Genomic DNA, 25,277 nt, shown 5'->3' with positions numbered 1-25,277 from the left:
CCCCACGCCCGCCCTCTAGTGGCCAGCTCCCACGAAGGTGCTCAGCTCTGCCGACAGGATCTCCCCGGCTTCAAGCCCTCAGCTGGGACCTGGGGTACCAGGCACAACACAGTAGAGAGAGCTTAAGTCCCAAGCTGAACTGCCTGGGGCCAAGCCTGCTGAGCCCCAAACCTTGTTACCTCCATATTTCACAGGCACCAGCCTGGGAAGCCACTACCCCTTGCTCCCCCAGCTACTCAAAGGGGAGGGAAAGGGGACACTACAGGGCCAGGTGAGTGATGCTCCAGGGCAGCATCACGGTGATCGCCTGCCTCCACCTTGCCCACTCCCCACAGCCCCTGGTCCCGGCCATGGACCCCCCCAGCCCGTGCCAGCCTGGCCACAGTTCCCCCAATGTGTTGCCATCACCTTACTGCAGGGCCATGCCCCACAAACTCCCCCCAACCCTGTTCACTAAACACCAGTGACTCACAAAGAAGGCAAAGCTGACCCTCCCAGGCCAGGAGAAAGGCAGGGAGGCCTGGGCCTCCTCCTTCAGGACTTCATGGTGGCCACCCTCTCAGCTCCTTCCCATTCCTGCCACCAACAGGAATGCAGCGGGGCCAGTGTGGGGCCACCTCAGGGCTTCCCAGAGCTTGTCCTCCCCAGAGCCCCCCCTCCTGTCCTCATACCTTCCTTGGGGGGAGGCTGGGCCCGGCTGGGAGGCAGGCAGCATAGCCGGTGCCTGGTGACCTGCATCAGGCCCTTGGTGGGGGTCTTCTTCTGAACGGGACTGCTCTTCCCCCGGAGGGCCTGCCTCCTCCGCAGGCTGAACTGGCTCTTAGCAGTGGCAGGTGTGGGGGGACTGCTCTTCTTGTCTCCAGGAAGGCTGCGGAGATAGAGTTGGCTGCTTTCAACAGGCCGTCCTGCAGCAGACGGCTCCCCCAGCCACCCTGGCCCACTTGGACCCCAGTACCTAGGAGGCAGCTGACTGGGCCCCATGGGTTCCAGCCCTACCTGCTCCCCGTTCCCACCTCACCAGTAGCAGCAGATCTGCCAGCTCCCAGCCACAGTGGGGGAGAACCCAGGATCCCCAAGCCAGGGAAGGTTGAAAGCAGAGGAAAATGGCCCAGCCCTTGACCCCCACCCAGACTGTCTCCTCCATGTCCCCAGGCCCAATGAGCCCCCAGTGGAACTGGGATGGCAAAGGAGACTGGGGATGTCCAGAGACGCTGCCACAAGCATCCCAGCCCTCTCTGCAGGAGAGGCTACTTACACAGCTTCCCTCCTGCCCACCCTCCTGAAACAGAGGCTGCCATCCAGAAAAAGATGGGGTCATTCAGAGAGGGACAGCAGGGTCAAAGATCAAGATCAGTGGGAAGGACCTGTAGAGGGGCACTCACAGTAAGGAGGGGCATGGGCCATGTCTGATGGACTTGCCAGCAGTAGCGGCCTCAGATAAGTCCCTGACCCCAGACCATGCACCAGGCCATGGTGCCAATCTTTGAGCCTCCTCACAATCCATAGGGTTGGAGGCTGGGAGGGGGACATGTGGTCACCAGGCCACTATGAGGCACTCTGCTTCCCTAGTGGAGAGACAGCTCCTCCAGCAGACACCCTGTATTTGCCCGGCCAGCACCGGGCCAGGCACAAAGCCTCCTGTTCACAAATCGGGCGCCCAGAAGGAAAGCTGTCCCAGCAGCGTCTCCCAGCCGGAGAAAGAGTGGGCTAGCTGGCACTGGCTTCCACCTGTCCCTGCCTGGCTGGAGGCCTGAGGCAAGGCCCTGGCCTCATCTGCTCTCACTCAGGCTCAACCAGGCAGTGACCAGGAGGTGGCAAGTGATACTTCATTTCCTCCTCCCACACCCCTGTAGGCAGGCCCCTCCCACTGGCTCTGCAGACCAACAAGAGAGTGCCAAGTTCAGCCCCACTCTGCTGGCCCATACAGGACCCTGGGGTGGCAGCTGGGACACATACTTAGCACTCCCCCGCCTCTTGATGATCTTGGTTCGGCTCTTCACTTTGTAAGCAGAGAGGCCTGGGGTCTCACAGAAGAGGGGCTTCAAGCCACTGGGTCCCCCTGCTGGTCTGTCCCCCGGGGGGGACCTAGATGGGACTGGAGAGAGCTGGGAGGCATGGTCCTTGCTGCCAGCCTCTGACTGCCAACGGAAGGAGGAAGAGGAGGAGGCCGAGGGGCTGGAGGCCTTCCACTTGTACTTGCTGGCAGTGGCCCTCGGTGTGGAGGACATGATCGACTTCTTGGGCTTGGCATCTGGGTCAGCTCTTGGTTGCAGCTTCTCCACTCGCTCTGTGGCACACACATTCTCCGCAGCTGCTCTGGGACTGAGGGCCCTCCGAGGGGCCCGAGGACTCTTTGTCGAAGCAGCCACCCATTTGTAGTTGTTTTTCCGGAACTTGTTGGTTCGACAGGACACAAGCAATGAGGCCTCCTGGGCCTGCCTGGGTCCGGAAGCTGGCCTAGGGGACCCTGCCATGGAGCCAGAGGGAGCTGGCTGATCTGAGTGGCCAGCATCTGCTCTCCCATCACCACAGAGCTGGGCAGCACAGCTGGCCACAGGGTGTGAGCCCGCCTTCCCAGCCAGGCCCATGCCACTGCGCTGGGACAGGGTGGAAGACAAGAAGCGTGCCTTAACAGAAATGGCGCTCTCACTGACCGTCCGCCGGGACTCTGACAGGCTGTCACTCAAGCTGCTCACAGATTTGACCACCCGGGGCTTGCCAGCCTCTTTCTGGCAGACCAGATGGGAGTCCTCTGTGGTACAGGTCCCCTTGGCCCTTCCTGGCTTCGAGGGCTGCCGCTGCCTGCCAGGGGTCTCACCCTGACCTTCCTGAGGCCTGTGATCATTCCAAGGCGGGTTCTCATATTCTTCCAAGGAGCCCCGAGAGACCCCTGCATTGCTGGCCAAGCCAGGCTTTGAGGGTGGCTTGATCTTGATGACCATGCTCTGATCTGGACTGAGCTGAACCTGCCTCTCTAAGACATACTGCTGGGGGTTGGGATCCTGGCTGCCTCCAGCCCCGAGGGTCTGCTGTGCAGCACAGTCGCCGGGAGGGTCCAAGGATCCTGGGGGCCGATTCACAAGAGAGTACTTCTTGCGCCATGCAGGCCCATGGCTCGGGGCGAAGCCCCTCCAGCTTGCACGAGGATAGCGAGCACTGAAGGCTCTGCTGCTGTTGTAGGCTGGTGGCTGCCACCGGGAAGTGGCTGAGGTGCTTGGGGCAGGGGCATTGCCATGGAGGTTTTTGTAGTCATCAATCAAACCTAGAAGACAGAATCACAGGCTTGACCAGAGGGCCAGAGTAAAATCAGCAATAGTCCCCTGGAGGGGCCTCAGCTGAAACACACCCCACATCTCCTCTATCTCTCCTGAGCCCCTCTGCATCTGAGAACCAGTGACAGTTCAGCCTAAATCTCTTAGGCTTGTTTTTTCCATGAGTCTTTTCCCATCAGTTCACTTCAGTCCTATTTCTGGTTGCCTACCCTGAAAATGTAGCCCTGTGGCATAATATTTCCTAATTGCTAGGAATATTATTCTGAGTCCACCACCCTTTGAGGAGCACTGTCACTCAATATGAGGACACCAGCGAGGCCCCACGCTGCAGCGCCTCGACAAGAAGGGGGACAGCCTCTGGCTTGCCCACCGACGGAAAGGGGGCAAGGCTGCACCTTAACGATCTCCCTGCCTGTTACCCAGGACAGTGAGTGTAAGATGGCCGACGGCGGGCACTCCAGGCTTGACAAGAACATCACAGTCCTCCCCTCCGGGGATGAGACGCCTGACCAGGGCAGCCCCAGTGCAGCGGACTGACGGTCCACCACAGGGCCTTTCCAAGGAAGCCCCGGATGCACGTCCTGCTGCAGGAGGGGCACAGGTCTTGGCTGGGACAATCCAGGCTCCAAGGCATTGACAACTCAACTGACAACTAACGGCCAGCACCCCAGTTATGACACTCTCCCAACACAGGTCCCAAAGAGAGCCAGACCCGGTGACACCTCAGGGCGGCTATGACGGAAGCCCAAGAAGTGGCCAAAGGAGGGGCCGGCACACCTAGACTCTCCCATACGCACATCCCAAGTCCTTAAGTCTGCACTTTGTGGGAGTACCTTGAAAGGGGGAACATTTTTTACAGTACAGAAAACCCAGCCGGGCTGTAAAAATGGAGAAGTTTGGAAGCTGAGGCTGGGGAGTCTGGGTCTGGAGTGCCAGGAGTGTGACCGAACCGAGGAGAGGGGCGTCAAACGGGGCGTCCGGGAGAAGCACACCCCTCGCCGGGCGAGCTCTGCCTGCCGCGCCCCCGCCGTCCGCCCCACGGCCCGGCCGCGAGCGCGCGGGCGCCGGGGACCCGCCGTGGGGGTCGGCGGGCGCCCCCGGCCGGTTGCTAAGCGACCGCCCGCCGCAGCGCAGGAAGGGCCCGCGGTATCCGTCCAACGAAACCGGGCAGGGGGCTGACCCGGCGGGCCCGGGAGCCCCCCCGGGTCGCCACCGCCCACTCGACCCGACCCGGCCGTGGAGACCGGGCGCGGACAGCGACCCCCGCGAGGTGAGGGGAAAGAAAGGGACGCGCGACCCCAGTCCCGCCGGACTCACCCTGCAGGAGGCGGATCTGCTGCCGTAACAACTCCTTTTCCTCCATCTCCGGGGTCCGCGACGCCCGGCCAGGCCCCCGCGACGTCATCACTGCGCGACCGCCCCCTGCGGGCGGGGCTCCGAGGCTGCGCACTGCGGCCAGGCCCGGGCCTCCGCCGGGTCGCGAGGGACGCACCGTCGCCCTGGCAACGCCTGCGGGCCACGCACGCACAGAGCCGGGGGCCGGGAGACGTCACTGCCCGGCGCCGGGAGAGGCCTCCGCGCAGGCCGGAGACGGCGCGGTGTCGCGGCGGGAGGGGCCGCGGCCGGCTTCTCCGCCACCGGCTCTCGTGCCCTGCGGGGCTGGGCGAGAGACCGAGGCCCCGCCCCGGCCCCAGCCGCTGCGCAGTTCCTTCCCCAGCCCCCGCCCGCCCCCATCTCCGCCCCGCCCCCTGCGCCCCCTTGGGAGTTCCTGCCCCCAGGCTCTCGGGTGGGAACAGGTGGTTGGCAGGCTGGGACCCTCCTCAAGATGCCCCCCTTGCATTTGTCGCACACGGAGGGGAGCAGGAAATGGCTGGGGGAGAACTGCCCTCGAAGCCCCCGCACGTCCTCCACCCCAGCACCACATCTCGCATCGACCCTCACTGCCACCCTCAGACCTTTCCTTCGTCCTGGAAGAAAATATCGTTAACCTGCTGTTCCCTTCACGGCATTTCCACGAGGCTCTCGGAACACGGCGGGTGGGTGGTGTGAATGCACCACTCAGTCTTCCACATGCCCTGCTACCGGACAGATCTTGGGCAGCGGGGCCCCTTCCAGCGGGAGCACAGGGTGAGGCTCACAACACCTTCGCAGGACTAAGGCTCTGCTTCCCCTGCAGAGGCCCAGGGGGGGGCTTGATTCCGCGCCGCCCGACCCCAGCCGGCAGAGAGCACAGGGAGCCAGGCAGGATGCGGCAGGCCTCAGGGCAGGGGACCCCAAAAGGAAGCAGAACGGACAGGGGTGTGCCGGAGAGGGGCGCCTGGGCGATGGGAATTTCCAACCACGTCCCGGCCCCCTCCTGTGAGCCGGGGGGTGACTGAACTGCTTTCCACATGTCCATTCTCCTCCTGACTCCCGGGAAGCCTCTGAACCCAAGACCCCCTTACTCCGGGGCTACCCAGGCCAGGCGCTTGCTTTGGCTGCCCCCATAGCCCAGCGATCCCCGAACGTTGATTGAGCACCCCATGGGCAGGAGCTGCAGACCACCTGTGGGAGCCGAAGCTCAAAGACCACCTGGGTGCCAGTCCTGGCTGCGCCCTAAGGTCTAGGACGGTGAGCAGGAGGGAGGCCCCACGGGGACTCAAACACCCCCCCCAAAGTAAAGGACTGTTGGGGTTTTGTCCACACTCAGGTCCTGCAGCCCAGCCAGGCTGGTACTCCATTTTTTTTTTTTTAATATGTTTTTATTGACTTTTTTTTAAGAGAGAAACATCCATCCGCTGCCTCCTACTGGGGATGGAGCCCACAGCCCTGACCATGAATGGAACAGGGACCTCTCAGTGCTTGGTTGGAGGCTCAATCCACTGATCCACAGCAGCGGGCAAGGGCTGGTACCCCTTTAATCGCGACTGCTCCTGTGTCGGGGCTCACTATGCGGAACTGTTTATCAACAGGGGTTTCTGGTGGCCCAGCTGGGAGGGGCGGGGCAGGAAAGGGTGAAGGCGGAGCACTGAAAGGGTTAAGGAGGAGGAGGGCTGCCATGGGTGGAGGCCAGCCCAGGGTGAGGAGGCTCCAGGCTGCTCCCATTCGAGACTCTGTGGAGCCCGCAGCTCCACCCACGCACCTGCTCCGAGTCCGGATTTAGGGTGGGTCTGCCTAGGGCTCCTATGAAGCGTAGGTGGGTTCCTGGAGCTGGCTGCCCCTCCCCCCACCAGGCTTCACGTCATCCTGGCCTCTGCTGTCCCTTCCGGGCTCAGCTCAGCGGCTTGACTCCTCTCCCTAAGCCCACTTCCCCATCTCCTGCACAGCGTTGCTCCCTCCAGTGCCCTCTCCCGGTTATCTCCGGGATCTTAATGACCAGCGCTCTCCCTCCCAGGGACACTGCCTGCCTCTGCCCCATTCCCAGTGTGCCTGGCAGGCAGCCAGCCCCTTACACGTGTGGATGGAGACAGGGGCCCAAAGCAGTGGCTTCCTCTTCCTTAGAGCCTACTCAGGGCAGCTGACCCCTCCCCTCACACAGGCAGGAGCTCCCTCCCAGCCTTCTAGTCCCTAGTCAAAGCTTGACATTGGGGACATGGTGTCCTCCTCTGCTCTGTACCTCCACCCAGGGCCTGGGCAGACCTTGCCCAGGGCGACCTCACCCACTCCATATAACATGGGGTAGCCAAGAGGAAGAGGTCATGTGTCCCCAGAGTTCCTGGCTGTATCCCCTCCATGAGTGCAAGGAGGGATGGAGATTGGGTGCAGGGCCAGCCGCACCCACTTTTGTCCCCAGCAGGCACACTTCCTGCCCTCTCAGGCTGACCTCTGTTCTCTGTGAGTCAGGAGCTGAGGCAACACCACCACTCGCCAACACAGTACTTCTTGTTTGGGTTATTGCTAAAGAGCTGAGGATATGACAAGAAATAGAACCAGGCCGCATGGTGCCCCACCCAGCCCAGGCTGTGGCAGCCCTCAGTCACTGCCTCAAGGCAGGTGGGTGCAGTGTGCCATGCTGTCCCTGGCTGCCATGTGGGTGGCACCTGCCTGGTACCTCTGCCTCAGACCAAGCCCCAGGGCAATGCCACCACTTCCACCCAATTCTCCCACGCAGCGGCCAAGGCCTTCCAGAAAAATAAACCAGGCTGGTCACACCCCCGCTGGAAACCCACAGCAAGGTCACCCCACTGAGGAGTCTGCCACCTCCTGACCTTGGCCTGGAGCCTGCCCGATGGAGAAGTAGTGATAAGGAGCAGCAGGACTGGAGGCCACACAGAGCTCTGACTGGGGACGGGGAGAAGCAGGCCTAGCTGGAGCAGGAGGATGCTCTGACTCTGGCATGACCAGCATGCAGCATTGATGGCCCCCAACACATACAAGCACACACACCACATACAAACACGCACGCACAAACGCCCGCACCTGCATGCACAAACATACCACACACAACATATGAATACACATACGTGTGCAGGCATACACCATGCACACGTGGACACACACACACTCAGTCCTACTGAGGTTCTCAGAGCCTCCTGCCACCACCAGCAAGGGTGTCCTCTTACAGGGGCTGGATCAGTGCTGGGAGCCCCTCACCAAGCTGGATGGGTGCCCACCACCCCACCCTAGGCCTCAGCATGAGAAGAGACCACAGGCAGGCACTGGAGCAGGCCAGCCCCTGCTCAGGGCTTCACCTTCCTCCGTCCTGCCCAGGGTACCCAGCAATTGGGGACTTCTGCTTGCACAAGACAATGTCTCCTTTCTGTTTGAATGGGCCTCTCCAGTTACTACAGCTGCAACATGTCAGCACAAGAAGTCACCTTCCGGTTCACAGTGACAGCCCAGGCACCAAGAGGTCACCAGTTCGATTCCCGGTCAGGACACATGCCCTGGTGGATCCCCAGTGGGGGACATGCAGGAGGCTGCCAATTGGTGTTCTCTTTCATCAATGTTTCTATCTCTCTCCCTTTCACTTCCTCTCTCTAAAATCAATAAAGAAAAAATAATTTAAGAAAAAAAGATACAACTCAAGTGCCATACAACTCACGCGTTTAAATTATGTAACTCCATGAGTTTTAGCATATTCAGAGTTGTGCAACCCTCACCACAACCAGAACATTTTCATCACCCCAAAAGAAACCATGCCCCTATTAGCTGTCACACCCCTCTCCCCTCCCCCAGTCCCCGGCAACCACCTGTCTCTATGGACTCTCCTGCTGTGAACACCCCCAGCCACGTCAGGTGACTCCTGTCTTCAGAGTTGGCTTCTTTCACGTCGGATGGTGTTCTGAGGTTCATCGGTGTTGCCTTGATATCAAACCCGCACTCCTTTTCCCGGCTGCCATTCCACCCTGTCCTCCCCGCCTAGGTTTGCCCCGCTCGCTCTGTCCCTGCCCCCGCCGATGGGCGGGGTGTTTCTGCGTCCCTGCTGCTCTGGGCAACGCTGTGCCGAGGCCTGTGTGCAGGCTTTGTGGCCAGGTTTCCACCTCTCGGGGCACACCCGGGACTGGACGGGCTGGGGGCCGCTCCCTCCCCAGCACTTGCCCAGCCACCGGCGCGTGTGGCTGGACTCGCACCTTCCCAAGGGCTCGCCGGCCCTCTGACATCTTCTCTGGAGGAACGCCAGCTCCGCCCCTCCGGGCCGCGGAGATTTGGAAAGGCCCGCGGAAAAGGCTCCGCCGGGGCGGGGGCCGGCAGGACATTTCCGGTCGCTGGGCGGTCCCTCCCCACAGCCGCAGGTTTCACTTTTGGGTCCGCGAGCCTGCCAGCGGGGCGCTGGTCTGGCGGCTCCAGGGCACCGACGGTGCAACCCCAGCCCAGGGCGGCCTCGCCTCAATTCCTGCGCCCGGAGCCTGGGCGCCACGGTCACGGTGAGCCGCGCCCCCGCCACCCCCTGGCACCCGGGTGGCCCTGTCCCCTCTCCCGAGCTGTGTGGGAGGTGCTGGCCCTCCGGGCAACAGCCTCCTCCCAGCACCCTCTCAGAACTCCCCACAACCCCAGACACGCCTGAGGAAGCCCAGGGCCCCTGGGAACGTGGCCCCTCACCCGCCAGACTGGGTTTGGGCTAACTGAGGAGTGGGCCCTGCAGGCCCTCCTTGGCCCACTCGATGGTTTCAGGGCAGCCCTGAGCTCAGGGCCCTCCTACTAGAGGGGCCCTGGCTGGCAGCTCCTCTGCCTGGAGCCCAGGCCTCCCGAATCCTGGATCAGGTCAACTTCGGTCTCTGACCCTGAAGCCTCAGCTTGGACAAGTGTTCATGAAGATCAGGACACAGAGAAACCCCACATCTGGCCTCTGTGCCAGCACCCCTGACGTGCTGCTTCTGTTTCCACCCTGTGAAATCCTCAGCTAGGGAGGCAGCTGCCACAGCAGACACAGCATGGGCCTGGGGGTCACCCTGTGGCCCCTGCCCTCCCTCGGTGGTGGCCCTCAGCCACGTTGGACTGTCAAAGTGATGGAGGCCTCGGGTGGCCCAAAGCTGCCCTGCCCCCATCACTGACGGTCGGCTTAGCTTCCAGAACAGATGTTGCGAATGGCCTGAGCCCCATTGAGGTTTTTTTGTTTTTGTTTTGTTTTTAATCCTCACCCGAGGACATTTTTCCATTTTTTGTTCAGGTAGAGTGGGAGGGAGAGAGAGGAACAGAGAGAGAGAGAGAAACATCGATGTGAAAGGGACACATCGAGTGGCTGCCACCCGCACGACCAACCAGGGCCGGGGACAAACTGAAACCGAGGTACGTGCCCTTAGCGGGAACCGAACCCGGGTCTCTCTGGACCGCAGGCCAACGCTCTAACCGCTGAGCCAAACTGGTCAGGGCCCCATTGAGGGTTTTGAATGACGTCCCACCCTGGAGGTGCTCGTGGCTCCCGGAGAGATGGCCTCGTGGATGACGGGGAGGACATTCTGTTTATTTCTACGTTGGGTCGTGGCCAGGGGCAAAACCTTTCTGCCAGTCAGAGAATCCCAAGACTGACCATGCAGGTTGCTTTGCAAGGAAACAGCTCCCTGTCACTGGAGGCATCCAAGTGTCGACCATTCCCCCATCCCCACTCGTTCTCTTGCATCCCTGAGGGTGCCATGCCTGACCCTCTGCCCTCCTCAGGAGCATGGCATCAGCCTTTGAGCGGGTGGTCAAGAGCGTGGTCCGGGAACTGGACCACAGCGGAGAGCTCATCCCCGTGGACAGCCTGCGGAGTTCCACCAGCTTCCAGCCCTATTGTCTTCTGAGCAGAAGGCGGTCGAGCTCATGGTTCTGGAGACCCCGGTACACACGTGTCAACCTGTCCATCAGAGACATCCTGGAGCCCGACGCCCCGGAGCCAGGTACCCCACCTGATTTAGGAAGGACCGCCACCAGAGGGCAGTGCCTTTTCAGAGGTCTTGTGCCAGGGTGGGACAGGCACAGCAGGCAGGAGGGCCTCAGCTCTGGTCTTGTTCCAGCTGTCGAGTGTGTCGGTCCCTTCCACTTCCAAGACGCCGTGGACGGGCAGCTGGAGGGCAGCGTGGAGCTGGTGGGCCCAGGACAGGGCAGGGTCTCAGGCGGGGCTTCGGTGTCTGGCAGCTCCAGCGCCTCCATGAATGTGTGCACGCTGCGAGTGGACCCCAACACCTGGACAGCCCTGCTCCAAGAGAGGTGAGCCCGCAGGGCAGGCCCTCCTGACCTTGAGGAGCCTTGGGCCCAGGGTGTCTGTGCGAGGTGGAGGGTCAGCGCAGCGGGAGCAGAGTCCCAGGTCAGGGGCAGGCTGCAGCCAGCAGCGGGAAGGAGGCTGCAGAGGTCATGGGGGCAGCATCCTGAGAGCCAGGGAGGCCAGGCAGGGCCCAGGGTGTCTGGGTCAGTCTGAGCCTCAGGCCACTGAGAGGAGGCTGGAGGCATGGGGACACCCGTGTGGAGGAGTGTTACTTTGAATTGGGGACTGGAACTTGAACCAGGGAGTGGAGGGAAAGAGCAGCTGGAGGAGCAGGTGGGCATCTCCAGGGCCAGCAGGTGTCCATTCGTCAGGGCATCCATGGAGCTCCCCGTCCCTCAGCCACAGCAAGCCCTGTCATTCCTGCTGATGAGCACCAAGGCTGAGTTTAGGAAAGGAAAGCCATTTCCTGGGGGCGGGAGAGTGGGTGCACACCCTGAGCCTCGTGCCCACCCCATTTGCCACAGGCGCCTTCGGCAGCCCCAACCCAAGATCTTGCAGCAGCTGCGGAGTCGTGGGGATGATGTGTTCGTGGTGACTGAGGTGCTGCAGACACAGAAGGAGGTGGAAGTCACCCGGACCCACAAGCAGCAGGGCTCGGGCCAGTTTGTGCTGCCCGGAGCTATGTGCTTGCAGGTAGGGGTGTGGGCCACACCACGGACTGGGGCGGTGGGGCAGAGGGCCGTGTTGCCAGACAGATCCCGCCACCAGCCCATTCCCAGCCCCAGAGCCCAGAGCCCAGTTCTGAGCCCAGATCTACCCTTCAGGGCAAGGGTCAGGGCCACCTAAGCCAAAAGAAGACGGTCACCATCCCCTCGGGGAGCATCCTCGCGTTCCAGGTGGCCCAGCTGGTTATTAACTCTGACTGGGGTGAGCTGGGATTGGGGTAACTTCTGGGGCCCGGACTCCATGGCAAAGATCCAGGGAGGCCTGGGAAGAGCCACCAGCCGGTTGGGGTGCTGCAGGCATCTGGCTGCACACTTCCTGGGTCAGGTGGCCGAGGGTCCTGTGTCCTGGCATGTGAGAGGTTGGGGCACACTTGGGGAACTGTGAGGGGAGCTCCAGTGGGTGAGGGGAATGCCGGGAGCCTCGGCCCACTTGCCTCCCCAATCTGTGCTCCCACCTGGCCACCAGATGTCCTCTTCATCCCAAACAAGAAGCAGAGGACCTTTGAGCCGCCCCAGACAGGTGAGGCCCATGGACCCCCACAGCCCTGCCTGGGCAACGGGACAAGCTCCTGGCCACTGAGGCCATCTCCTGCATAGCACGGTGCAGCCAGGGGACTCCTGAGGGCTGGGCGTGTCCAGGGCACATCCAGGGTGGGCAGGTGCGTGCGCGCGCCCGCACACACACACACACAAGGGTGACACCAGTCTGGCGAGGCTTTGCCCCCTGCCCTGAGCTGCCAGTGTTGGGGGTAGTGGTGAGGGGCAGAGAGGGCCCAGGGCGGGCTCAGCCCTCTCTGGCTCGGGGACCCATGCCCTGTGCTGACGAGCTCTGCCCGGCCAGGCCACAAGCCCCCCAGCGATGTAGGCGACCAGCCACATCAGAAGTCTCCCAGCGACTCCATGATAAATTCCATAGTGGAATGCCTCAAGTTACTGTCAGGTCAGTACCTTCCTGGCCACCCCTGGGACACCTGGTGGGCTCCCCTTCTTCTCCCTGGGGGTCTCCCCTTCCTGACCAGGGCTCGCCAGGGTCCTGTGGACACCCAGGCAACGCCAGTCCTGTCCCCACAGATGGGCTCGAGGAAGACAAGCTGGAATACACAGAAGACTTCCAGGGCCTGCAGGCAGAGGTGAAGGCCTGGGCCAGGGTCCTGGAGAACTTGTCCAAGCCACTGTGTGAGCAGCTGCTGAGGGGCCTGGAGCAGGTGCTCTGGGACGAGCAGGCCCTGCAAACCCTGGAGGAGTCGGTGAGCAAGCCTCAGGGTAGGGGTCCTGGGGGCTGGCAGGGTCTGCACTGGCCATCCAGGCTCATCTGCCCACCTGTGCCCCCAGCTGGAGCAGGGCCGGTGTTGTGGGCGGGCAGAGCCTCTACCTGGTGCAGCTGGTGATGTCCTAGAGTGCCTGGTGCTCCCCTGCAGAACCCTAGCAGAGGAACTCACAGGCCCCATCATCTACCTTCTGGGAGCACTGAGTGGTGAGGCACCCCAGGTGGGGCAAGTGGGGGCAGGGATGTGGGCTTCCCAGCTGGGCCTTTTGGAACCCTCTCATCCCAGGTCTCTTCCTAGCACTGAGTGAAACCCAGCACGTGCTGCTGGCCAAGGCACTGAAGGCCTTGGCCCTGTCAGAGCCCTTCAAGCTGGTGAGAGGGCCCAGATGCTGGGGAAGGGGCTGGGGCTGCAGGGTGGGGCCTGGGTGCATCTGCGACGGGGAGGTCCAGGTGGGCCTGGATGCCTGGGGGCCCCCGATGACAACCTCCCACCCTGTCCTGGCAGGTGGAGAGCCTTTTGGAGCAGAGCACCCCATGGCAGGAGTGCAGAGCCCTGTCCCTGCCACCTGGACTCCTGGGGAGCAGCTGGGGTCCAGAAGTGCCCACCTGGATCCTGCTGGAGGCATGCGGCCTAGAGCTGCAGGTGGACACCCGCCAGGTGTGCTGGCAGCCGAAGGCCCAGGGCCGCACATGTGCGCTCTACGCCTGCCTGGCCCTGCTGTTAAAGCTGAGCCAGCTCTGCCAGCCCGCCAGCCCGCACGCCTAGGCAGCTCTTCAGGCAGGGATTGCTCCTGGCCTGCCCAGCTGCCAGCCAGCCCTAGGAAGATGAGAGCCCAATCCACCCAGTGGCCAGTTCACCACGGGCTTCGGAGTTGGGGAAAGTCAATAAATGTGGTATTCAAAGGAAAGTTGAGTGGAGTTTTTTGTTTTTGTTTTTTGTATCTTCACCTGAGGACATTTTTCCTTTTTTTTGCCCCTACTTGTTCAGATAGAGTGGGAGGGAGAGTAGAAGAGAGAGCGAGCGAAACATCCCCGATGTGAAAGGGACACATCAAGTGGCCGCCCCACACACGACCCAACCAGGGCCGGGGACAAACTGCAATCGAAGTACGTGCCCTTAGCGGGAACCGAACCCGGGTCTCTCTGGACCGCGGGCCGACGCTCTAACTGCTGAGCCAAACCAGCCAGGGCAGGTTGTTGAGTTTTTGAGGTGCTCTAGAGCTGGGTAGGGGCAGGGGTGGGGACTTGCCTGCACAGGTTAGGGAGGGAGTTGAGTCGAGGCCTCTCTGAGGCAGCAGCGTGGGGGAGGGGCTTAAAGGGCAGGAGGACATTTCAAGGGGGCGCATTCTGGACGGAGGAACCTGCCAGTCCTGGGCCAGGAGGGGCTGGGTCACAGCTTAGGAGGCCTCCAGAGGGGCTTCTCCCCTGTACATCCAATCATGCCTTCCTCATTCAACACCATGCACGGTGCTGGGGTGCCAGTGGGCTCAGTCTGGTGGGGGTGCAGATGCCAGCACCCCACACTTGAACCCACAGACATAGTCCCAGGCCTGTGGTGTCCAGTGGAGAGGTCGGCGCCACCTTCTGGAGAAGGCTCATGTGGGTTCTGATAGGACGAGCAGGAGCAAGGAAGTGTGTGGGAAACCGTGCCAGGCTGAGGGACAGCGGGTGTGGACAGGAGGACGGGCCAGGAAGCTCAGAACCTCAGGCCAGCTGCTGGGTGGCCAGCAGGGCCCCACAGGCAGGGAGGGGAAGCAAGTGGGGCGGGGGTCCAGGAAGCAGGCCGCTCCCGGGGCTATGCCAGCTTCACAGTGTCCTACACCAGACCCCAGCTTGGGGGGCCAGGTGTCGTCCAGGCCAGGGGCCAGGCAACTCCAGGACCCTCATAGGAACAGCTGGGTCCTCGGAGGCACAGGTGGGCTCACAGGCGCAAGAGGCAAAGGCTGAGGGTGAGTGGTGCTCAGACATCCCTCTAAGGAACGTGGCCATCACGGCGGTGAGCTCCTGCAGAGGGCGGTGTCGGGCTCAGCTGGGTCTGGAGCAGCCCCACCGGCCTGCGAGGCTCCTGCGCTGGAAGGGGTTGTCTGGGTAGACTGGCAGAGGCCGGACAGGGCCGGTGTGGGGCAGGTGGCGGCGGAGAAAGCGCAGGCCCTGCCGACAGCCCTGCACGCGGGCCAGCAGCGCCACCTGCTGGGAGGATACTTGCGCAGCGGCGACCACAGCCGGCTCGGGATCGCTCTGCAGCTGCCCCAGGTCTGTGGGGACAGGGTGGCTCAGACAGGGCGGGAAGCTCTCAGAAACTCCAAATGCTCCAGGACTCCTGGCGCATGCATCCTACCCACTCTGCCCAAGCACCCACCACCCCTCCAGGACTGCACACCCTGGCGAGTTGGGCCTCACCCTGGAACAGGGAGTCCAGCAGTTCCTGGTTGAAGCAGCTGGGGCTGGCATGATGGACGAGGAAGCCTGGATCAAAATAAACCGGTGAGTATTGGCCCCACGCCCCCAGCAGGCAGAGGCCAGCCCAGCTCCCAGAACTCTGGACGCAAGAGAAGTTTGACACCCAGGTGGCCTCACCTATGAGCACTGCAGCTGCTCGGCGCAGGGGGTCCTGCGGGCTTCTCAGATAGCCCTGGGTCTGGCTCAGGAAGCTGGGCACATGGCTCGGGTACCACTGAACCTGGGGACATAAGGGCTCATGGCAGGAGAACCAACTCTGCATGGAGAGAGGTGGCAGAGGTGACCCCAGGGGTTGGTGTCCCCTGGGGAGTGCCCAGGGCAAGGGGTCAGGCCTGAGGTCTTAGACCTGACACCACCTTGGCTGGGAGGGTGGGAGCCTCAGTTTTGGGGAGAGTGTATACTGGAGTAAAGGGGAGCTGACCATACCCCATCACTGGCACTGTCCACCCCCTACTGACCAGGCGGTGGCAGATGTGACTTAGGGCCTCAGGGCTGTCGTAGTGGGCCACAGTGACCATCTCCTCCAGCAGGCCCAGGCGCAGGGCTTGGTCACAGCGGGCCAGGGTCCACTCTGAGCTCTGGGACAGGGGAAGGGAGGTGGGGTTAGGGGTCCAAAAAGTAGCAGAGGTGACTTGGGTGTGGCCAGCATGAGGTCTGGAGAAGTCCAGGACAGGAGGCCCAGGAAACTGGGAGCCCAGGAGGCTAGCACCTGAGGTCCTTGGAAAAGTCCCTGACGTGCTATCTTCGGAGAGGTAGTGGTGAGTATGAATGGGGTTGGAAGGGGACAGCAGTGGTTGGACAGTCTTGGGGGCGGCTGACCTCAGCGGCATCCAGGCTGGGGTCATGCAGGCGCAGCAGCAGTGGCACCAGACTCTTCAGCACCAGCTTCCGCAGGGGGCCTCGTAGCCCCAACCGGAGCCCTCCCCGGCCCCGCCATACCAGCGTCCCCAGGAGCCCGACTGCGGAGGCTCGGACGGAGTCTCTGGCCTGCATGGGAGGGTGCTGTCAGGGCGCAGCCAGGAGGGAGAGGGTCTCAGGAGACAAGCTCTGGGGGCGTGAGGGCGTGGGGGCGTGGCTCCTCCTGGAGCCAGAAGGACTATACCTTGTTGGGGCGGGGAGCCTGGGGAGAGGCGGTGTGTCCTGGAGGGGCGGGGCCTGGAGGGCTGGATTTGGGGGGGAAAGCAGAGGGGGAGTGGTGCTCACGTGATCCAGCAGCTGCGGGAGGCGCGACCCCAACTCAGTGCTCAGGCGCCGCACGGGTGCCCGCGGCTGCAGCAGGACCCTCCGCAGCGAGCCCAGGGCCGCGTCCACGAGTCGCGCGTCGCCCTCGCCCAGCGCGCCTAGGAGCGCGGGTAGCAGCACACGCACAAGCCGCACCTGCGGAGTCGGGAATCGTGGGCGGCCCCGCGCGCAGACCCTGCCCAGGCCAGCCCGACCCTGTTTCTCACCTTCCCGCGGTTCAGCGCCAGGTGGCCGAGGCCGAGCAGGCCCAGCCAGCGCACCGTGGGCTCGGGGTCCCTCTGCCAGGCCCGGAGACGCTCCAGGATGACCTCCTCCCGCAGGAGCCGCGTGGTGGGCCAGCTCTGCAAGAGCTGGGCGGGGGTGGGGTGTGGGTAGGGACCTGGAGTCAGCTCGAGGTCCCAGTGCAGGTGGCGATGCTTAGGGGCCAAGTCCATGGTCACCCCTCTCCACCCACCTGGAACATGGGCTCACCCCAGTGAAGAAGGCCATAGCTGTAAGGCGCTGAGTGTCCTCCACGCTGCGCAGCCGGGGCAGCAAGTCAGCGAACAGGCCCCGCAGGTGGTGGTCCGCGTGGGCCACCATGGCGCTGGGATGGATGAAATGGGAACTCTCCCTCTGCTCATGGCCTCACCCCTGGAGAAGCCCCCACCCGACCACCCTCATGCTCCTGCTCCTTCCCTCACGCCCCTGCGCCACACCTGGCCAGCAGAAGGACACCTTCCAGGTGAGTGTGGGCTCCCACCAGCCTCCTCCAGCCTCCAGCCTGCTCCATGCACGTGACCACCATGCGGCTGCCATCTCCGGTGAGCAGGGCCTTCAAGGCTTCCACCGCACAGCTGGAGGTAGGGCAGCAAGAGAGAGGGCAGTGAGGGCCGAAGGGACAGAGAGGGCGCGGGTCCAGCCCTCATTTCCCCCAGTGTTCACCTCTCACCTGGCATGGCTGTGGGGCGGTCCCCGGTGGGAAGGGGCCCAAACCTTGTGGGGGTTGGGGGAGGATGGGCCCTGGGCCAGCTCATGCAGCTGTGTGACCAGTGCCAGGAGGAGGTGTGAGTAGAAGCCTCGCGTGGCGCCCACGCAGCCCGACACAGACAGCATCTCCCCAAGGGCGCGAGTAGCCTGCGGAGCGAGCAGCCCACTCAGGGAGGAGGAGGGGACAGAACCTCAGACGTTTCAGGGACATTATGGATTCATGTGACTCAGGCCAGACCCTCCTGCCCAGATCCCCCTGTGGCCTGACTTGCCCCACCCCTTAAGGGGGGGTCAGAGGGAATCCCCTGGCAGTGCTGGCTGGAGTCACCTACTGCCAATGACTCCTGCTCCGGTCCGGCTGTGCCCTTCAGTGCCCACAGCAACTGCACCAGCACCTGCCCGTTCACACGCTGGTTCCTGCTCAGGCTGCGCCACAGCTCAGCTGCCGCCCTGGGGGTTCGGGGTTTGTGAGACCGGGAGACCCCAGGTCAGGTGGAGGTGACCACTAAGACTCCAGCAGGGGGAGGGGCTGATAAGCCACGCCCTCTCCCTGCATGTGCCCCCATCCCAGAGAAACAAAATATGTGGCATCTGCAGACCACACAGAGCAGGGGCAGCAGGACCAGCAGGTGTGGACGCTCAGAACCCTGGCAGCCAGCGACAGGGAAACAAAGCCGGCACTAGAAACAATCACGGAGCCCTGGCTGTACACCAAAAAGTTTGTAGGTTCAATTCCTGGTGACAACACATATCTAAGTTGTGGGTTCTACCCCCAGAAGGCAACCAATCAATGGTTCTCTCTCATATCAATGTTTCTCTCTGTCCCTCAAATCAATAAACATATTCTAGGGTGAGGATTAAGAAAACAACAACAATCACATAGAAAATGTAACCAGATCACTTCTGGGGCAGATTAAACCAAAGAGCCAGGGGCAGTGAGTGGCATAGAAGCTACCTACCTCTTAACCCCGCCTTGCAGCACACCCCCAGTCTGGGCTCCAGGAGTGACCTGGACAGAGAGTTCAGGCCCCAAGCCAGGAACCCAGTACCAAGGTCCCTGAGGTAGGAGGGGCGGGGGAATAGAGGAAGGCAGAAGTGGGGGTGGGGAAGGCAGTTAGGAGGTTCTGCCCCCTCCATGACCTGCCCACTGGGGACCAGACTCCACTGGCAAGCGGGAAGAGGGAAGGAAGCCTCATGGGGATGTTGGGGATGGGTCCTGGCTGGGTGGGGCAGGCAGGTTACCGGTCTGGGGGCAGCGAGCAGGGCAGCAGTGCGCACACCACGTCCCGAGAGTGCTCCAGGGCCAGGGAGCTCAGCACCCGCAAGGCTGCCCACCGGGGCCTGCCCTCTGCCAGGCTGGGCACCTGTGCCAGCAGCCCGAGCACCAGGGCATGCACCTGGTGTGGAGAGGCAGATGTCAGTGACCAGGCCTCCTGGGCCCCCCAGACATTATTCTGTATCCCCTCTGGGCTGTGCAGCCTGAAAGGGGCATGCGTGTCAAGCTGCCCACTCCAACCCCCAACCTTGGAGGGACTGGGCAGGAGTCTCCAGGGATAGGAAGGGGGGGGGCTGACTGCTGACCTGGTCCTCCAGCCGCTCCCCTCGGGCTTCCAGGGCTGAGGACAAGGTGAGCGCTGTGGCCTGCGTCCCTGAAAGGCCAGCCTCTTCCAGGCAGGCAGCCGTGTACAATGCCAGGTCTGAGAGGGCCCCCTCCTCCCAGGAACTCTGGGGGACCTAGGGCAAGGTGGGTGGGGTGTATGAAGTCCCCCTGCCCCTCCCCACCCCTACCTCATCCAAATAAGTTCCTTAACTTCTTGTTCCCCAGACAGATCAGCTCCTATGCCTGCCCCCAACTTCCTCCCTTTTCAGTTCCCCTGTCCCCCAGGCCATCCCTTCAGCCTCCCTTCCCTTCCACTCACCTTCTGGGGTTCCTCGGGGGCTGGCTCCTGTGCACAGGGTGGGGAGCAGGGTTCCTGGACAGCCGTAGGGATGGCTTCGACTACATTTCCAGGCTCTGCTTCAGGTTCAAGCTCAGGTTCGGGCTGAGGACCAGGTTTGGGCTGAGGACCAGGTTCCAGCTCAGGTTTGGGCTGAGGGCCCTTGGAGGGGGTTCTCATGGGCTGCCCCTGGTTGGCCCGGATCCCTTCAGCCAGAGCTGTCAGGGTTAGGGCCCCCACAGGGCCTCCCCGGGCCCGGCCCCGGCCCCAGCCCCACACACCCCCAGCCATGGCTGCCACACACAACCCTCAGCAGAGCCAAGCCTGCGGCACCTGCCAAGGGTCCTCCCAGGAAGTCATGCCTGGGCCTGACCTAGAAGCCAGCTCTGGGTTGGTGGCGGGTGGAGCCAGGGATGGGGCGTGGTGGTGTGTGAGCATTTGCTCTATGTATGTGGGGGTTGGGGAGCCACACAGTGTCCCCAGGCATGGTGCCCTCTGAAGGCTTGTGAAGGACCTTCTTGCCTAGGCTGCTGGTGAACAGCCAGCCTGAAGCCTGAGCATCTGGGGTCTGGCTCTGCCCCCAGGGCCCTGGGGGAGGGACAAGATTCCCAGGAGATGACCCATCTGCAAGGGGAGGGGAAGAAGGGCCCTTGAGTCTGACCTCAAACCCCTCTGGGCAGGTGACCGCCCTAAGGAGGCCCCAGCAGGGTCTAGAAGTCTGGGCCCAGCCCCAAGCTGAGTCAGATCAAGGCTGAGCCACCGCGTTCCTGCCCAGCTGGACGTCCTGGCTGCAGGTGACTGGGAGCGCTGGCACCCTGAGCTGGGGACAGCCCTGGGCAGAGCAGACAGGGCAGGGAGCTGCCCGGCTGCCTCCCTGGCACTCTCGCAGATTACCACTGTGGTTGGGGTGGACCTTAGGGTCCTGGACAGTGTGGGGTGCCCCTCCCCCCACTGCTGGACCACAGGGTTCCTGGGTGCTAGGAAGTGAGTACACAGCTGAGAAGTGGGGACCTGTGGGGACCCAGAGGCCCGGTTCTGCTGTTTGTGTCTGTGTCTCCAGGACGCATGCTACTCAGGACTGGCCTGACGAGGCCTCTGTCCCCAATCACCACTGTCACCCTAACCAAGTGACATAGCAGGCATTACCCACACTGACCCCAGGGAGCCGGAAGAGCTGGTTGGGCCAAATACCTGGGCAGGCGGAAGTGCTGGGGAAGCACCCCAGACAGCCAGCGCTCCCCCACGCCCTCCCGCTCCAGACAGGAGAGGCCCAGGCCTTCCCTCTGTGTCCCGCAGAGACCACAACCTCCCCCAGAGCAGTTCCCGGGAGTCCACATTGCAAAGCCAGTGGAGACCTGACAAGCTTGTCTGCAGAGGCAGGGCCAGCCCAGAACCACTGGCCAGGTGCCCAGAGCTGAGCCGCCACCTGGTCCCTCAGCCTCTTCACCATCTCTAGTGCAGGCCCCTGACCTCCTCCTCTCCCTTCCCAGGGTTGCTGGGTCAGGAGCTGGGTCTCCAAGGCCTGGGCTTGGCTGAGCCTGTGACAGATGCCAGAGTCTGGAGAGAGCCAACAGGTGGCGCCCAGGGGCACAGGGCTTCCCAGGCAGAGTCATGTGCTTAGGAAGCTTGAGGTGTTCCACTGACCCTGAGCCTGGGGCCACAGTTGGACACAGGTAACCCTCAGACCCTCTGTCTGGCACCTCATCCCCACCCCATAGGGCCTGCTCCCAAGTTTCCAGCAGGGTGGTGGGGCCTTCCCCAGTATCTACCCCAACTCCTGGGTGTGCACTAAAACCCTCCCTTTTCTCGAAGCCCTGCCCAGTCCAGCCTCAGATCTGCCCGGAGGCCCAGCTCCAGGAGCTCAGACACTGGGGGCCTTGGCCTAGCTCCTGGCCTCAGCACAGGGCCCAGCTCCAGGAGCTCAGACACTCGGGGCCTTGGCCTAGCTCCTGGCCTCAGCACAGGGCTGCCTCCCTACGCTGGCTGAGCCTGGGCCTTCCCGGGACCATGAACCCGCATCTGATTCCCAACTGCACCCAGCTGGGAAGCCCTAGGAATCGGACAGTGGTAGGCTGGGTGAAGAAAGACACAAGACAAGTTGTGACAGTGAGTGATTCATGTTAACTTCAGGCAGCCCACCATGGGGCTCTCACAGAGATGCTCCAGCTCTCAGTCTGTGCACCAAAGCCTGCAACTTCTCAGACAGCGCCACCTGCAGGAAGGAGAGGAGGAAACAGTGGGTGGCCGTGGGGGCAGAGGGCACAGCGCCACCTGCAGGAAGGAGAGGAGGAAACAGTCGGTGGCCGTCGGGACAGATGTGGGTCCTCCACCCACCTGGTACAGTGCAGGTTGCTCCAGCCGCCTGTGTGCGGGGCTGAGACGGCTCAAGGACAGCTGGGCAAAGGCTCTGGATTCGGCCAGAGATGGGAGGGGCTTGCACAGCTGGGGGAAGAGGGAAGGGAGGGGCTGGCTCAGGGTCAGGGCTGGATTTGGGATGCAGGTGCAGACTATGGGGTGGGTGGAGTGGTCACCTGCCCCTGCTGGACCCAGAGGTGAAGGAGTGGCTCCACCTGGGCTGGCCTCACGAGACAGGACTCCCGGGCCCCTCGAGGCCAGATCCTCAGCTCCTGGCCAGCCTGGGGGGGTGGCTCCTCCGCCAACTGCAGCACGTCCAACAGCAGAGACCCTGTGTGTGGGCGTGGGGGGGACACCAAGAATGACGTGGGGGCCTGGGGCCGTGAGGGGGACCACAGAAGGGTGGGGGTCTTACCATCGGAGCCCAGGAGCCGGAAGGCGGCCTTGCTCCCAGGCAGCGTCTGCTTGTCGGGGTCCTCGGTCAGCTTCATTCGTGGCTGGCCTCCCACAGACACCAGCTGCAGGGACAGGGTGTTGAGAGAGCTGGACCCTTCTCCCCCAACCCACGGTCCCCACCAGGCCTCGTCCCTGTCTCCACCTTGTAGACACAGCCCAGGGACGGCTGGCGGGGGCAGGTGACCATGCTGGTGCCAATGCCGATGACATTCACCTCGCTGCCCTGGAGGATGGGAGAGGAGGTGCACTGGGCTCAGGCAGCAGTCGCAGGGCCTCCGAGACACCCTCCGCTTGCCCTGCCCCACCCCACCTCCTGGGCCAGCCGGGCCAGCTCCTCTTCATCAATGTTGTTGCTGACAGCAATAGGGACCGACTCTAGCCAGGGCATCTGGAACCTGCGATGGGGGCAGCCCCTCAGAAGTTACTAATTCACCAGGGCTCCCTCCCTCCTTGGTCATGCCCCCCTCCCATGGGAGAATCTGCCCTCAGCCCCATGGACTCTGGCTTCCCCTGCAGGACCACAATGTCTCCGCTGAGGTAGGCTCAGACCAGAGCCCCCCACTACGGGAAGGGCAGGGTCCCTCCCTCCCTTTGTTCCATCCCAGTATCTGCGCCCCAGGGAGGGTCTCTCCGCACACACAGCCCCTCCTGGCCTCACTGGGCTGCAGTGGTCCGGAAGAGCCCTCTGATCTCCTGGGCTTGCTGTAGCAGGTCGCCACTGTCCAGCCTCACTCCCACAGCCTGGTAGCCCAGCTCCCCCAGGGCCAGGGCTACTGCGAGGAAGTTGGGAAGACCGCTTCTGCAGGCAGGGACCAGCAGTCAGGATGCTGCAGCTTCTCTCCTGAGCCCCCCGGGGTTGCCTGGGCCTCACCTCCTCACACTGTAGGTGTCCAGCAGGCCCTGGAAGGCCCGGGGAAAGGCCAGGGCATAGGCCACAAAAGCCGCCCGCTCTCCCGGGTGTGGATCCTGCACCCCCAGCCCCAGGTGTGCACACACACGCTCCAGCCATGCCTCCACACAGGTGGTCAGGTCCACCCTGGGGCCCTGACCAGCAGCCGGAGCCAACATCTAGGGAGAGGGATCAGTGAAGGGGGGGGACCCCGAGTGTAGGGTGGGGCCTGGTTCACCCCCAGGAGAGGGTCTGAGCAGGGGTAATGCCACCTCCCCAGTGCAGCACTGCGGCCACCTGCCCAGGGTGGCTTGACAGGCCAGACGTGTGGCTTCTGCCTTTGTGCAGAGCAGAGACTGGACCACCCTTCCTCCAGGCAAGGGATGGCTTTGGGGTACTGACCGGGTCAGGGGGCACCTCGGTGCCTGAAAAGGAGGTGACGAAGGAATGCGCCAGAGTCCCCACCACCGGCACGCCCCTCAGCTGTCCGGCCAACACGTTGCTGCTGCCATCGAAACCTAGGCCAGGGCATCGGGCTGGGCTGGGGGACTTCAGGCCATGAAGAGGGGGGCTCACAGGCTGGGCCTCCTCCTTCATTCACCCTTGCCTCCCTTCCCCGGCCCTTACCCCCCAGGTAGCTGTAGGTGGAGGCCGTGAGACCCCCGTCGGGGCCCTGAGCGCGCCGCAGCCCCAAATCCAGCAGCCGCTTCTCTGGCCCCGCGATCAGGCGAAGCCGCGCCGCGTTGGTAGCGACCAGGCTGTGGGGAGCAAGTGAGCTGGGAACGTGCATTAGGGTCTGGAGGCCACCAGAGCCCGCCCTCAGATCAGACCGGAGTGCGCAGCCCCCCCCCCCGGGCTGGCCTCCCGGAAGTCCGAGCTCCCGCGAGTGGCTACCCGCCCACCTGGCGTAGCTGACCAGGCAGAGGAGGGGCGTCTCCAGCAGCTGCACCAGCAGGAGCGGCCCGGACACCTGCAGCAGCGGCACCTGCGGGCGGGGTGTCAGCTGGCAGCCACGTGACCTCGCCCAGCCCCACCCCCCGCCCTGCTCAGCCCGCACTCACGCCGGGGAAGGCGAGGGAGCCCTCGGGCAGGGCCCGCACCGTCACCCCGGAGCTGTCCAGGGCCCGCAGGTGCTGGAAGAACGCGGGGTCAGTGTCTGGGGGCAACACCGAGGCCAGGAACTGCACGTCTGGGGGAGGTGACAAAGGCCCGTGTGGGCTGGGGCGAGAGCACCGCGGAGGGGACCCGCCAGGGCGGAGGCTCGGCGAGCGGCGGGCGGGCCAGGGGGTACCTGCGTCTCGCAGGCGGAAGGCACGCAGGAAGCGCACGCAGTCGCGCAGCCCGGCGGCGAGAGCGAAGGAGCCGCCGAAGGGGCACTGGCGAAAGAAGAGCTCGAACTCGGCGGGGTCGTGCGCCCGCCCCGCGCGCCAGTAGCCCAGCGCCATGGTGACCTGGTAGAGGTCCGTGAGCAGCGGCCGCGCCGCCGCAAGTGCCTCGGGGTCCTGCTTCGCCGCCATCTCGCCCCGATCCGATCCCGGACTCCGGTCTCCCCGCCCCCGCTGTCCACGTGACACCGCCCTCCCCGGGAGGGAGCCGCTGGTGCCCGGGCCAGCGCATCACCAACCGCCCTCGAGCCCTGCGAACCCGACCGGAGCCAGGAGGGTGGAGACACCCTGGAAGCACGACCTTTTCCCGCAACAAGAATGGGTGGGGCGCAGGCAGGGCTGCTGGCCTCCGGATACAGAGGTCCCGAGACCTGCCAGACTAGGCTTAAGTGGGGAATGTGTGCGAAGTCGCCCGTCATCCCCGCTTCCCTCAGCCCCTCAAAGCATGGTCCTCTCCTGCCCCCCCCCCCCAACTCTGTGCATTGGGTTTAGGGGGCAGTGGTAGCTCCAGCCCCTCCTAGAAGCCAACCCAGGCGATTCTGAAGTCAGCTCTGGCACTTGGGTGTGGCCCACACTGTTCAGGAAGAAGCCCGGCTAGTGCCCACCCCCAGCTGGCACCAGAGCTGCCAGGTCCTGCACCCTGAGTCCAACAGGAGTCCTGTAAAACAGGGCAACCTCAGGGCCTCCACCACCAAGGGGAGGACAGTCCATCCATGC

General features: G+C 63.4%; 4 protein-coding genes across 5 annotated transcripts in view; 1 reads left to right on the top strand and 3 right to left on the bottom strand.

The window, feature by feature from the left end:
- The window catches only part of ZC3H3 (zinc finger CCCH-type containing 3), a 57,166-nt gene extending 52,489 nt beyond the window's left edge, over nucleotides 1-4,677 (bottom strand). Inside the window, exons 1-3 of the mRNA XM_036281242.1 lie at nucleotides 4,590-4,677; nucleotides 1,957-3,262; nucleotides 672-868 (exon numbers count right to left, since the gene is read on the bottom strand). Coding sequence (XP_036137135.1) covers nucleotides 672-868; nucleotides 1,957-3,262; nucleotides 4,590-4,677 — 1,591 coding nt within the window. The remainder of the gene's footprint in view (nucleotides 1-671; nucleotides 869-1,956; nucleotides 3,263-4,589) is intronic.
- Nucleotides 4,678-9,010: 4,333 nt separating this feature from the next.
- GSDMD (gasdermin D) lies at nucleotides 9,011-13,769 on the top strand. Of its 2 annotated transcripts, XM_036281381.1 has the most exons (11): nucleotides 9,011-9,118; nucleotides 10,350-10,570; nucleotides 10,688-10,880; nucleotides 11,400-11,568; nucleotides 11,700-11,802; nucleotides 12,067-12,120; nucleotides 12,442-12,540; nucleotides 12,672-12,847; nucleotides 12,933-13,074; nucleotides 13,166-13,239; nucleotides 13,373-13,769. In XM_036281381.1, the coding sequence occupies exons 2-11, from the start codon at nucleotides 10,354-10,356 to the stop codon at nucleotides 13,631-13,633; spliced, it is 1,488 nt and encodes a 495-aa protein (XP_036137274.1). In that variant the 5' UTR covers nucleotides 9,011-9,118; nucleotides 10,350-10,353; the 3' UTR covers nucleotides 13,634-13,769. The 2 variants fall into 2 exon arrangements, with proteins under 2 accessions (XP_036137274.1, XP_036137275.1); XM_036281382.1 differs by lacking the exon at nucleotides 9,011-9,118 and having other exon boundaries at nucleotides 10,376-10,570; nucleotides 10,809-10,880.
- Nucleotides 13,770-14,763: 994 nt separating this feature from the next.
- On the bottom strand, nucleotides 14,764-19,766 carry MROH6 (maestro heat like repeat family member 6). Its single transcript, XM_036281380.1, has 14 exons — nucleotides 19,458-19,766; nucleotides 19,120-19,272; nucleotides 18,781-18,935; nucleotides 17,871-17,988; nucleotides 17,501-17,685; nucleotides 17,268-17,405; nucleotides 17,041-17,155; nucleotides 16,776-16,919; nucleotides 16,531-16,704; nucleotides 16,147-16,314; nucleotides 15,786-15,905; nucleotides 15,445-15,547; nucleotides 15,268-15,333; nucleotides 14,764-15,122 (listed from the first exon to the last, which is right to left on the bottom strand). Exons 1-14 carry the CDS (start codon nucleotides 19,764-19,766, stop codon nucleotides 14,893-14,895), a joined length of 2,178 nt encoding a protein of 725 aa, XP_036137273.1. The 3' UTR covers nucleotides 14,764-14,892.
- Nucleotides 19,767-21,583: 1,817 nt separating this feature from the next.
- On the bottom strand, nucleotides 21,584-24,713 carry NAPRT (nicotinate phosphoribosyltransferase). Its single transcript, XM_036281379.1, has 13 exons — nucleotides 24,467-24,713; nucleotides 24,237-24,364; nucleotides 24,078-24,160; nucleotides 23,803-23,933; nucleotides 23,578-23,693; nucleotides 23,158-23,354; nucleotides 22,945-23,085; nucleotides 22,597-22,681; nucleotides 22,429-22,509; nucleotides 22,246-22,348; nucleotides 22,007-22,161; nucleotides 21,810-21,917; nucleotides 21,584-21,687 (listed from the first exon to the last, which is right to left on the bottom strand). Exons 1-13 carry the CDS (start codon nucleotides 24,690-24,692, stop codon nucleotides 21,625-21,627), a joined length of 1,617 nt encoding a protein of 538 aa, XP_036137272.1. The 5' UTR covers nucleotides 24,693-24,713; the 3' UTR covers nucleotides 21,584-21,624.
- Nucleotides 24,714-25,277: the final 564 nt, after the last annotated feature.

Source organism: Molossus molossus, unplaced genomic scaffold, assembly GCF_014108415.1.
Source record: "Molossus molossus isolate mMolMol1 unplaced genomic scaffold, mMolMol1.p scaffold_m16_p_33, whole genome shotgun sequence".
NCBI classification, from domain to species: domain Eukaryota; kingdom Metazoa; phylum Chordata; class Mammalia; order Chiroptera; family Molossidae; genus Molossus; species Molossus molossus.
Note: the sequence above shows the minus strand (reverse complement) of the source record. Positions and strands in the feature narration are given on the sequence as shown.